The sequence below is a fragment of the Oncorhynchus mykiss genome, chromosome 2, assembly GCF_057628025.1.
Source record: "Oncorhynchus mykiss isolate SJ-2025 chromosome 2, ASM5762802v1, whole genome shotgun sequence".
Lineage (NCBI taxonomy): Eukaryota > Metazoa > Chordata > Actinopteri > Salmoniformes > Salmonidae > Oncorhynchus > Oncorhynchus mykiss.
Genome location: NC_143023.1, coordinates 87,863,305 through 87,877,079, shown reverse-complemented (window position 1 = coordinate 87,877,079; position 13,775 = coordinate 87,863,305). Strand labels below are relative to the sequence as shown.

General features: G+C 41.2%; 1 protein-coding gene across 6 annotated transcripts in view; it reads right to left on the bottom strand.

Moving 5' to 3' along the window:
• Positions 1 to 5,822: 5,822 nt before the first annotated feature.
• The window catches only part of ccdc73 (coiled-coil domain containing 73), a 28,466-nt gene continuing 20,513 nt past the window's right edge, over positions 5,823 to 13,775 (bottom strand). For all 6 annotated transcript variants that reach the window (XM_090211647.1, XM_090211659.1, XM_090211651.1 and 3 more), the window contains 5 exons: positions 13,280 to 13,420; positions 12,936 to 13,119; positions 11,170 to 12,771; positions 10,873 to 11,000; positions 5,823 to 6,438 (listed from right to left, as the gene is read on the bottom strand). In XM_090211647.1, the coding sequence (XP_090067773.1) occupies positions 6,106 to 6,438; positions 10,873 to 11,000; positions 11,170 to 12,771; positions 12,936 to 13,119; positions 13,280 to 13,420 (2,388 nt within the window). In that variant the 3' untranslated portion in view covers positions 5,823 to 6,105. The remainder of the gene's footprint in view (positions 6,439 to 10,872; positions 11,001 to 11,169; positions 12,772 to 12,935; positions 13,120 to 13,279; positions 13,421 to 13,775) is intronic.

Below are 13,775 nucleotides of genomic sequence, written 5' to 3'. Positions count from 1 at the left end.
TCAGAACAAATGAATTTTACCTTGTCAGCTTGGGGATTTGAGCTAGCAACCTTTCAGTTACTGGCCCAACACTCTAACCACTAGGCTACCTGCCACCTGGAATCAAAAAGAGCCATGCACCATGTTATCGTGTATAATGTGTGATACATGTAATATAAACGTGTATTTTTTGTATACAACATTAAATGATTGCAGATATTATGAAGACATTAAAATATACTGTAGACCTTTTTTCTAACCCCCCCAAACTCTTTACATTGCACACTCTCTACACTTGATGATATACAGTTATGTGTTGATTTTTTTGCTCTGGGAAAAACTTCACTTCTGATGCTAATACATTACAGAACACACCAAACAAATAAATAAACATTGCTTATCACTGCTGAGGAATGGAAAAATGCACACAGTGGCACCAGCAAACCAGGAACTCCATTGATCTCAATCTGAAGACCTTTGACCCCATTTGTCCTCCAATCTGACAGGTCATTAAACACTGAACTCTACATCATCAATCTGAAGGTCATCAATCAGGTCTGATCCTTGTTTGAAGAAAGTTATTTACAGACTTTATCAACAAATCTACATGCTATCCCTAAGAACTCAACAACTGAGAAGGAAGTAAATAGATCCTTGACTGTAACGTAGGCGCAGGGAAGCAGGAAGCAAGCGCAGTTAGTGTGTTTAATGACGAAGAACATTGAACAATACAAAACAAGAACAGCGTCTAAACATGGAAACATAAACAATATTGCCTGGGGGGTGATAACAACGGCATGCTATATATTGGGGAAGTTATAAGGGAGGTGATGAAGTCCAGGTGTGCCTAATGAGGCGTAGGGGTGCGTAATGAAGGTTGCCAGGTGTGCGCAAGGATGGGTTGCCAGGACCGGTGGACGTGACGTTGACAAAACAAGGAAGTGGGTAGATCCTTCCAAAGACCATCCTTCCACACACAAAGTCAGTTCGCATTATTAGTGACAAAAACACAATGGTAAAGACATTGTGGCACATCCCATCCCCATAACCCATCCATGCCAATGGAACAGGGATGGGGGCTGAAAGATGGACAGGGGATGTCAGCCTGGTATTTTATGTACCTACTGATGCCTGTGTGAACCTGGAGGAAGACTGTTTACAGAAAGAGTAGCTGCTGCCTTGGCAACAGCTAATAACAGCTAAAGGGGATCCTAATAAAATACTAAATACTACCTGTTCCAGGCTCGGGTTCCTCATCACTGAGCCCCTCCAGGATGGCCTATATATCCTTTATCCTTTCACTGAGCTAGCTATCTCTGGAGCTTCTCCCTCCGGCATACCAGCAGCTCACTCAAACGTGGCTGCCTCCGAACAGTGGGAACCAGAGTAACTAATAGAGTGATAATAATATGACCCTTTAGGAAGAGGCATAAATGCCCATATTACAGCTCCCTATTAAACAGATGTATTTATAGCAGATGAGAAAGAGACCAAACCTCAAATTACACACTCCACATCTGTCATCTTATAACGTCCTCTTCCATCTCATATATTGTTGTAATATTACCAAGACCCTGTACCAGGATCCAGATCCACACAAAAAACAGGGCGAGAGAAAAGGTGAGAGAGGGAGCAAAAGCCAGCTAGCCTAGGATCAACAGCCCCCAAGTCAGGGGCTCCATTCGTCAGAGAGGTGAAGTCCAGGGTCGCTTGGAGAGAGTAATAGAGCATATCATTGAAGCCTCATCAGGAGGTTCTCTGGTTTGCTGGCAAAATAAGCACATACCCTACAAGGAATGAAGGAAAGACAGTTTGCAAGTGTAAGTATATTGGATAGTTGCTGGTTAAGTCAGAGATGCACATTATAATATGTGCTATGTTGAATACAGCAGCTTCCTGTCATCTAAAAGCAGCAAGAAAAATACTTTTACCAGCTGAAGTGTAGAGGAACCTTTTATAGAGTTTACATCTGTTGATTCTTCTGGTTATACAAGTCAACTTCAGAGAGAATTCTATAAATGTATTTACATTTGACATGTGGAGCATTGTTGCACTGGAAAATATAGTGGAGAAAAGCAGTATCGAGAAACATCGCACTTTTACACTGAATCACACACACACACACACACACACACACACACACACACACACACACACACACACACACACACACACACACACACACACACACACACACACACACACACACACACACACACACACACACACACACAGTAGGCTCACTGTAACTTTAAAGAAAACTTTATTTATTGTCATAAACTAACATTGACATGCTTTTTTTATTCCATACTTTTGAGCCCTTTGAAACATAATAAAAGTACTTTACAAGTTGCTGTGATCTCCAGCCATGTTTCAACATTGAATAAATAGAACACGACTACTTAGTGAACAACAGAACACACCCTATCTCCAGAACTTTTTACAAGTTTGTAACTAAATACATTTGTTGCTTAATGGATGTTGGTGTGTCATTCTGTGGTCATGATTAAGGAAGAGTAGTGCAGGTTGAGGTTGAGGCCCAGACTAGGACAGAAGGCTGGGGGCATGGCAGTTTAACAAGATCCCCTGGAGTGAATAAGTGTTCTCCATAATTTGGCTGCTCCATCCCGCTGCGGGAGACTTATGAGCTGACACCTCAATGGGGACGTGGCTTAATGCAAGACGGTATATGGGTTAAGACCCAGCTTCAGTTCCTCCTTCAATCACAGCTAAAATGGTTCATTCTTTATGGAGTTCCACACAGTCAAGAGTTATTCCTACTACAGATATATAGGCATTACTGACATACCTGGCTGTGGAAGAATCATGTACCCATATGATGTTGTCCACCTTGTCTCAAATCAAAAAAGTATGGCGTTGCCATGGTGGTCTTTGAGGAGTATTATTCAATCAGAGGAACCGTCCAAAGGGTATCATCATTACTTTCATATCTCTCTCACTAGAAGGATTTTTACTGGGATATTTGTACATTTTTCTGGACTGATAAATTACGGCCAAAAATGAGACTATGAAGACACAAGTGGCTGAGCTTATTTAAGATCATATACATGATGTAAAGTGTGAACTTTAAACCCAGATGACCTTTGACGGTGGGGGCCAGCCTAAGATTATGTTCTCTATGCTCGCCACAGCAGACCCAGGAGAGGGGCTGAACAGAAGTGATTCACAGCTGTGCACATGCCCACAGGGAGAGCAAGAGTGTAGTCACTCATCTTAAACCTTGCAAGCAAAGGTAAAGTCAGTTATTCATTGTGAAGTTGTGAGGTTTAGTACAGTAAGTGCTTGGAGTACAGACTGTATAATATCATTTTTTTTAACAATACTTAACTGTATAACACTATAGAGTAGATGTGTAAAACTAATGTAAAAAAAAAGGCGAGGTCAGGGTTGTTGACAATTAATCGTTGTTTGTGATTATATTTTCAATAGTTTTAATGATCCCTTCTTACTTCAAATATACATCTTCGGTTTATGTTTTAATCGCATTATAACAGTTTTCAAAAAAACTAGAGGCAGTATGGCGAGTCCAGAGTAAAATCAGCCCATTATAATGTACTCATGCACCCTAAGTAGTTTACAGACCAGCAGCTGAAGTATTTCACTTCATGAGGCAGTGCACTTGGAGTGCCAGGATTGCACTCAAGCTTTACAGGACATTTTCTTCTCAATTTAATAAGACTTCCTGGTTGTATTTATTGTGATGGCTTTTGAAGTAAAGAGGCATAATATGACAAAAAATAGCTCTAAAACCTCATGATATTCCACACGCACTGAGCATTTAGAGGGATCCGTTTAGTCGAAGATTACAGAGACTTGGCAAATAAAATGTTTTCCCCACTTATAAAGACTATTTAATAAAACGTGACTTTAAATCAGGAGTAAACTCAAAACTTGACTCAACCAGTAAAGATGTGGGACGAGGTGTTTGTTCGGAGTTTGAGGCTCATATCCTATGTGGGGAATACATGTTGAGCACATCAAAGTTTCCTAGTGTTTTACTCAACTTAGTTTAATACTCTGGCATTAATTATCGCTCACACACTCACCTGTGATAGACAGCAGACTCTCTGGTCTACACAGTATATAAAAATTACCAACAGCCCATGTAAGACATTCAAATTATATTTAGGAAAGGGATGAAGAAAACAACAATCGATGTGTGATTCACACACACCACAGTGAAAGAAGACTATAGTGTATTTTTTTAACTAGGCAAGTCAGTTAAGAAGAAATTCTTATTTTCAATGATGGCCTAGGAACAGTGGGTTAACTGGTCTAGGAACAGTGGGTTAACTGGTCTAGGAACAGTGGGTTACCTGGTCTAGGAACAGTGGGTTAACTGGTCTAGGAACAGTGGGTTAACTGGTCTAGGAACAGTGGGTTAACTGGCCTAGTGGGTTACCTGCCTGTTCAGGGGCAGAATGACAGATTGTCAGCTCAGGGATTTGAACTTGCAACCTTCCTGTTACTAGCCCAACGCTCTAACCACTAGGCTACCCTGCCTCCCCGTTGTTGTATGTTTGCATGTGTTCAACAGGGTGTCTTGTTCCCAGAGAGAACACCTTCCTCAACCATGTTTGCACTGGATGTTATTCTAATGTTAGCTGAATGCACAGGACTCAGTGGAGCACACAGGGAAGAGCAGGGGCTTGGCTAATTTGCTTGGCACTCAGTGAGGACACAGTGATGGAATGTGAATGTCAGCAGCCTCTTATTTACACACTATATAAAACCAACTGGTAATTAAGATCGCCGTCCTCCCGCGCGCAAGTGTAATTGACTGTTTCAAAGGACCACCACTTCATAATCTGGCAGTGTATTAAAATGACCCTCTCCATATTGCCCCATATCCCACCCTCCGTTTCAGGACAGGGGTCACCACCACTGGCTGAGACACATAAGACTTCTTTATGAGGGCATTAACATTTTGACGTATTCATAATGGGTAAGTGCAGTAAGACGGACCTCGGCTTGGCGAGACCTTGTGCTACTGATGAAGGTGTGTGGATTTTAGCTGTGCAATGAATTTTGTTGAGGAATACAACTTGAGTATTGAGTATTAAGTCTACTGGGGATCTGTAGGAGCAAAACGATAATGATCATTTTCTTTGTGGAGTCTGTAGGGGTAACTGGCTGAAAAGCCATTCTATTTCCGGTTGTATTTTCCAGGGTTTTGTAGTTATACAAATTGGAAATAGACATTTACATTTCTGCTGCATTTGACAGCATCTTCTGGCATCTATTTCAAAGTGATCATCCCAATCGTAATTATCCACGGTTACAGTATAAGTACTGTGTTGAAAGACCAGTTTTCTATTCTCTATTTACAACACTACTCTCTACACCTGCCACACTTATTGAAATAAAATATCCACTTGTTAATCTTGACCGGTGAGGCCCGTGAGCAATATATGTTGTCATCTGTATCGCCCTAACATGTGTCCATATGGTCTCTACTGCTTCCTAACAGGAGGGACATAAACTTAATGAGAAGCTCATTTGCATTTGTTAATTTGGGTTAATGTGCAGTAATTGATTCTTATTTAATACTTGTGTATTCCAATTAGCCCAAGTTATAGTTGCCCAGTGTTAGTGCTACTGCTGGAAACAAGTGGCGTTTCCTTCATTAAATTCCCCCTGAGGCACTGCCAGATTGGTTGTAGAGTAATTAAGAGTTAATTAGCTTGTAAACAATTAGGCAAAGCAATTTTCTTGCTACCTTTGTTTTTCTGTTTCAGTGCGTCATATTGCAACGTATACTGCTGACTATCCTTTCAAACATACTTCTCAAGTGTATGACAATAGAGCTAAAACAAGCCAGGTACTGAACAGTTGGCTACTTTTAATATACATAACTGTAGGTCAATAACAAACAGCATGGATTCATAAATAAATATAGTGAAATCCATAAATAGACCCAATAATAAATACATAGAAGAAACCACTTAAAATCATTTAACAATGCCTTCTTGCCTTAAGTGTTTTCAAATCTTAATAACAGAATATTTGACAGTTTGAACAAGTTTGATAGTGTGAACTTAATGTAATGATCAATAACTTAATGTAATCAACTCTAGTACTTCTTTACAACGGCATAGTTTCACTTTAATCCATTTTGCGTTTCTTTGGGAGTCTCAACCTCGCGGAGCACAGGAACGGCTCTATTTTAGCAATCTGGGCTCTGATGTTGGATTGCTGTGACTCTTCGTCGTCCTGTGAGCTGGGTGGGAAAGCCTCAGAAGCAGTCCCTCTGCAGAAGCTGGGGTGACAAGGAGAGGAGATGGTCCTGGGGAGGTCCTGCCACAACCTGCTGCTGTTGGAGAGACATGGAGAGGAAACGGTCCTGGGGTAGTCCTGCCACAACCTGCTGCTGCCCATAGAGGAAGGGGTAGTGATGATGGGCAAAGCAGAGCTGACTGGGATGTGATCTCTGCTTTCCTGCAGAAATTAACACAATAGCCTACAGTTCATCACTGTGAAAATGTACAGGCAAACCAGCGACCCTCTCATATGCTAGCAAAATAAATGAAAAAATCTTATAAATCAGGTGAATGGTAAGGAGAAGTAATCAACATTTTAAAATGAATTGATTTGGTAGATAGTCTTCCATTATTTTTGACATCTTACATAGCATATTAGATAAAAAGGTAACTTCAAACACATTTTCACTAATAGCAGCTGTTCAGCTGGTTAAACAAAAGCTAGCCATGTGTTGGCAAAAACTGTCACGCCCTGACTTTAGAGAGCCTTTTTATTTCTCTATTTGGTTAGGTCGGGTGTGATTTGGGTGGGAATTCTAGTTTTTCTATTTCTTTGTTGGCCGGGTATGGTTCCCAATCAGAGGCAGCTGTCTATCGTTGTCTCTGATTGGGGATCATACTTAGGCAGCCTGTTTTCCCACCTTAGATTGTGGGATCTTGTTTTTGCACAGTTGCTGTATCGCCCTGCAGAACTTTACGTTCGGTTTTGTATTTTGTTGTTTGGTCGGAGTTCAGTAATAAAATATCATGAACACTTTCCACACTACGCTTTGGTCTCATTCATCTAACGACGGACGTAACAAAAATCTATTAAGGGTTCTATTCAATCTGTATTCAATCTGTTGCACAATAGAAATGTAAAGGTACTTCCACGATACGGATTGAATAGTCAAGCAAGCTCACCAGCAGTCAACGGCACTTATCACAACTGGTACTCATGGGTGCTTTTTAAAAGTTGTCAGATACTCCAGTGAGTGTAATTAGCTCCAGTGAGTGTAATTGACTCAATTTAGGAGTTGAGAAATAAAGTTGACATCATTAGAAATAAGATTGTCCTCTTTTCTACTGTAAGTATATACAGTGCCTTGCGAAAGTATTCGGCCCCCTTGAACTTTGCGACCTTTTGCCACATTTCAGGCTTCAAACATAAAGATATAAAACTGTATTTTTTTGTGAAGAATCAACAACAAGTGGGACACAATCATGAAGTGGAACGACATTTATTGGATATTTCAAACTTTTTTAACAAATCAAAAATTGGGCGTGCAAAATTATTCAGCCCCTTTACTTTCAGTGCAGCAAACTTTCTCCAGAAGTTCAGTGAGGATCTCTGAATGATCCAATGTTGACCTAAATGACTAATGATGATAAATACAATCCACCTGTGTGTAATCAAGTCTCCGTATAAATGCACCTGCACTGTGATAGTCTCAGAGGTCCGTCAAAAGCGCAGAGAGCATCATGAAGAACAAGGAACACACCAGGCAGGTCCGAGATACTGTTGTGAAGCCGGATTTGGATACAAAAATATTTCCCAAGCTTTAAACATCCCAAGGAGCACTGTGCAAGCGATAATATTGAAATGGAAGGAGTATCAGACCACTGCAAATCTACCAAGACTTGGCCGTCCCTCTAAACTTTCAGCTCATACAAGGAGAAGACTGATCAGAGATGCAGCCAAGAGGCCCATGATCACTCTGGATGAACTGCAGAGATCTACAGCTGAGGTGGGAGACTCTGTCCATAGGACAACAATCAGTCGTATATTGCACAAATCTGGCCTTTATGGAAGAGTGGCAAGAAGAAAGCCATTTCTTAAAGATATCCAGAAAAAGTGTAGTTTAAAGTTTGCCACAAGCCACCTGGGAGACACACCAAACATGCGGAAGAAGGTGCTCTGGTCAGATGAAACCAAAATTGAACTTTTTGGCAACAATGCAAAACGTTATGTTTGGCGTAAAAGCAACACAGCTGAACACACCATCCCCACTGTCAAACATGGTGGTGGCAGCATCATGGTTTGGACCTGCTTTTCTTCAGCAGGGACAGGGAAGATGGTTAAAATTGATGGGAAGATGGATGGAGCCAAATACAGGACCATTCTGGAAGAAAACCTGATGGAGTCTGCAAAAGACCTGAGACTGGGACGGAGATTTGTCTTCCAACAAGACAATGATCCAAAACATAAAGCTAAATCTACAATGGAATGGTTCAAAAATAAACATATCCAGGTGTTAGAATGGCCAAGTCAAAGTCCAGACCTGAATCCAATCGAGAATCAGTGGAAAGAACTGAAAACTGCTGTTCACAAATGCTCTCCATCCAACCTCACTGAGCTCGAGCTGTTTTGCAAGGATGAATGGGAAAAAATGTCAGTCTCTCGATGTGCAAAACTGATAGAGACATACCCCAAGCGACTTACAGCTGTAATCGCAGCAAAAGGTGGCGCTACAAAGTATTAACTTAAGGGGGCTGAATAATTTTGCACGCCCAATTTTTCAGTTTTTGATTTGTTAAAAAAGTTTGAAATATCCAATAAATGTCGTTCCACTTCATGATTGTGTCCCACTTGTTGTTGATTCTTCACAAAGAAATACAGTTTTATATCTTTATGTTTGAAGCCTGAAATGTGGCAAAAGGTCGCAAAGTTCAAGGGGGCCGAATACTTTCGCAAGGCACTGTAATTCAAAATGTGTTTATTCTGTTGTTGCTAGTTTATTATTTTTTATATATATTTTTTGCAGATCCCTTGCAGTATCCCAGGTTAAAAACACCTTTGCCCTATACTATTCCCCTGCTGCTATCTTTCACCTTTGTGCCTTGTTTATAATACAATGTTACGAGCCATCTGGCCTTAAATAATAGATCAAATTTGTTGCAATTGTCCCCTTACTGTATTGAGGGTCTTTCCCATTTTACATTAGACATGTTTGGTTATTTTCCTCTCAATTTACAGCACCTGGCTCTGATAAACAGCAGACTGACACGATGCGATGATTGTGATGAGAGAGTAAGTGAGTGAGTGAGGAGAAGTAGCAAAGTATCATTAGGTAGCCTATTCCCACAGCCAATCCATTCTCTATCTAGCTATGTCAGTTTTACATGTTGAACAACCCACCCCTCAACAGAAGCATCTCTGTGAACCTCAACTCAGAGGCTTGGATACAAAATAAAAATAAAGTTTTACAGGAAACGATCTGCAATAGTTTGAACTGTTTTCTGCCACAGATATGCCTGAGGGTTCCCTATAAACATACGAGGAAGAGTTGATTCAACATCGCAGACATTCCCAAGCATGGTTGATCCCGTCTACCAATCTATTCCTTCAGAGTCGAGATAAGGTGGTTTAGAATAATACAGATTGAAAAAATTATACTTTGGGGGGGGGGCAAACTCAATATACACTGAACAAAAATATAAAAGCTACATGCAACAATTTATAAGATTTTAAATGAGTTACAGTTCATATAAGGAAATCAGTCAATGGAAATAAATTATTTATGGGTTTCACATGACTGGGCAGGGGCTCAGCCATGGGTGGGTCTGGGAGGGCATATGACTACCCACTTGGAAACCAGGTCAACCACTGGGGAGCCAGGCCCAGCCAATCAGAATTAGTTTTCCCCCACAAAAGGGCTTTATTACAGACAGAAATACTCCTCAGCACCCCCTCCCCCCTCAGATGAATCAAGCAAGTGAAGAAGCCTGATGTGGAGGTCTTGAGGTGGCGTGATTACAAGTGGGCTGCGGTTGTGAGGCCCGTTGGACATACTGCCAAATTCTCTAGAAGGACGATGGAGGCGATTTATGGTAGATAAATTAACATTAAATTCTCTGGCAATGGCTCTGGTGGACATTCCTGCAGTCAGCATGCCAATTGCACGCTCCCTCAAAACTTGAGACATCTGTGGCAAAGTGTGACAAAACTGCACATTTTAGAGTGGCCTTTTATTGTCCCCAGCACAAAGTGCACCTTTGTAATGATCATGCTGTTTAATCAGCTTCTTGATTTGCTACACCTGTCAGGTGGATGGATTATCTTGGCAAATTATAAATTCTTACTAAAAGAGATGTAAAAAAAATTGTACACAACATTTTTGAGAAATAAGATTTTTGTGCATATGGAACATTTCTGGGATCTTTGATTTCAGCTCATGAAACATGGGACCAACACTTTACATGTTGCATTTATATTTTTGTTCAGTATACTTTAAAATCTAAACTGTGTAGACATGATAATGGACCTATATTCATATAGTTTATTGACTGTCCAGCTCACTAATAATCACTAAACAGTCAGGGAGCATCGCAAATTCATAAAACTATGGATAGAGGACTATTCTTTGTCATTTTTGAAGGCAAGGAAATATAAAAACATTTCAGTGCGGCCCTCCAACGGTTGCTGAAGAACGAATGCCGCCTTCGGGGAAAAATTTGCTCGACAACCCTGCTCTACGTGATGAATACACTGAGACTATCAACCTCATTCCACCCTTGCTGAAATGTTTTTGGAAATGGAAATAAACTTGAAGCACACATTGCTCTGCATAGCTGCGAGTTTAGCTCACTAGGGTTTTCCCCCCTGCTCCTTAGATATTGTATATCAACTCACTTTTTCTGCTGACATTTCATAAAAGGTCTCTCTAATGGTGTTCCATTCCCCTTGATGATCTCTCTTGTGGGACGTCAGGAGGCTGGGAGGGTTGTGCGAGTCTGCAGACCTAGTCATCATTGATGGATCTAAATGACAGAGGGAATGGAAGATATACTCAAGCCAATCTGATACATTTTATAAAAATGCAGGTACGCCGATCTCAGGGAGGCAATCATGAAGCCACAAAACAAGAAAGATTATTTTAAAATACCACAATCTTTACATTAGAGTACTCTAAATTATTGCCTCACTCACCTCTGGTGTTTTGCTTGCCCTTTAGAAAGATGGGTATTGTGAATGGAGAAGGAGGCTCTTGGAATCCAGAGGACAGTTTAGTTTTCAGGTCAGACACTGGGGATATCTGGCATATCGGTGTTGTTTGACTAATTACGATGCTGTGCATGTTCCTGGAATGTGTGTCCCTCTTCTCTGAAATTAACTCAAATGATGATCGATATCTTTTGTTGCTTGCTAGAAACGAATAGTCAATGGTTTCAGATGTCTTCTCCTTAGTTTTCAGCAGGCAAGATTGTTTTGAATGATTGCTTTTGGTGGAGATATCTGTCTCATCGCTTGGGGGTTTGGACGTCGCTGGGTTGTTGTGCTTAACTTCAATATCTTTGTCATTGGCATGTTGTGGTCTCAACTTCTCCTCCACTGTATAGTTACAGCAGTGGCCTTCATGAACCCTCTCAGACTGTGGTGAGTCCATAGCCACTGGACATGGTTGGGACTGTGATCCAACAGGTCCGTCAACGTCCACAAAAACATCTGAAGAAGGTTGTTCAGGATCTCCATGGGTTCCAGCATCAGGGCTCACATTGAGATCTCCACTCTCTGGTAAGGTTTCCTGACAATTAGGATAGAGTGCATCCTCAGTTACTGGCACACAGTCTCTAGCTGGTTGTTTATGCTTGTCCTCAGGCTCCTTGGTTCCAATATTACAGTCAGGCTGAGCAGAGTCCTGTGCAACAACACCATGGGGATTGATTTGCTGTGGCAGGTTCAGGGGCTGTGATGGAAGACAAGATGTGCTGATTGTCTCTTGTTCTGTCGGATTTTCAATGTGTGTGTTGCTGTGTTGTTGGGCTGAGGCTGGTAATGAGCTGCTAGGTGGCTCTGAAAGGATGTTGACCTCATTGGCCTCTGGCGTGTGACATCTTATTTCATGGATTTCAATGACCTTCTGAAGGAGAAAGTTGCATGGATCTGACTGTGAGACTGCCAATGGGGTCACAGCTTGGGCTGGGTCAATGTCCTGAAATGATGATGTGCTTTTCTGTCTGTCTCTGTGTTTATTAAATGTCTGGCTGGTTGTAATCTCTGGTGTATACACACTCTGTTCTTGCTCTCCATCCCTTGTTCCTCCAGCCACTGGGTCACTGTTTAGCGCACCATAAACAGAACTGTTCTCAAAGCCAGATAGCCCACTCATAGAGTCACCTTTGTCGCTCAGATGGACGTTGCTGGACGAGCAGACATTATTAATCAAACTGCAGAATGGATAATTGAAATCACTGGAGCTACGTTGTTTGTTGTTTGAGTCAGTTGCCTGACCTTCTCTTATTCCGCAAATACTCAGCACATGGACCACGTCTGTGACCGTGGTCAGACCGTCTGCAGATCCAGACTGGAGCGAAGCCAACCCCTTCAGACTTCCTGCTGTTGGCTGGAGCACTGAGCTAGGCTTGTCTTCACCCTGACAGCTCTTTCCACCTCCCTCTACGTCTGTGGACCGATCTGGATTGGAACCATGGGTGGCCTGTACACTATCGATAACCTTACAGTGGGCTGTCTGTGGGGAGGCATCAATCACAGTCTCCGAACAACGGGAAGGACCGACTTCCCTGCTTTGGTCTGTGTAGGTAAATCACATAGTCAAACAACATCAATAATACATTTCCCAAAAATGTATTATTGATGTTCATTCATTGCACCTACATCAATATCACAATTAAATCTGCAATTAATTTTAAAACAATGGCAATCTATCATGCAATTGAAGTGGATCACTACATTACCTGACACATCTGTAACATCTAGATTCTCCTGTGTAGATTCACTTTCCGCTGTTTGAGCCACTTCATCCACTACAACTGTGTCCACTCTAAAAACGTCCTTTGAGACATATTCATCCTTAGTGGATAGATCTCTGTTTTCAACCATTGGATTCTCATTGTCTTTAACATAGTCCTTCATCCCACTCTGTATCGGTGAATCAAAACAGACAACATAAGTGTTATTGAGTTATTCACGGTGTGAGGCTGAAATACTGCAATTAAACATAGGTCTTTCTGTTATTAATCAGCATTGTATATCAGCATATATATCTCCAATATTGATTTGGGAAATGTTGCTGTCTCACCTCTAGTCCCTGTATGTGTTCTGCTTGCAGTATAGCGCGGGATGATAGTTCTGTGTGTTGCTCATGAAGGTGGCTATAAGCCTCCTTTACAGATCTCAGGTCTTGGTGCTCTGACTGGATCCTCTCTTGTAATGTCAGTTTCTGTTAAAGCACATGCAATTCAAAAGTAATGTAACACTTAGTAAAGGGCTGTTTTAGTTTTTCATGGCGTTAGGTATGTGTCAAACTCATTCCATGTGTTTAGATAGCTACAGTTGAAGTCAGAAGTGTACATACACTTAAGCCAAATACATTTAAACTCAGTTTTAGGTCAGTTAGGATCACCACTTTATTTTAAGAATGTGAAATGTCAGAATAATAGCAGAGAGAATTATTTATTTCAGCTTTTATTTCTTTCATCACATTCCCAGTGGGTCAGAAGATTACATACACTCAATTAGTATTTGGTAGCATTGCCTTTAAATTGTTTCACTTGGGTCAAACATTTCGGGTAGCC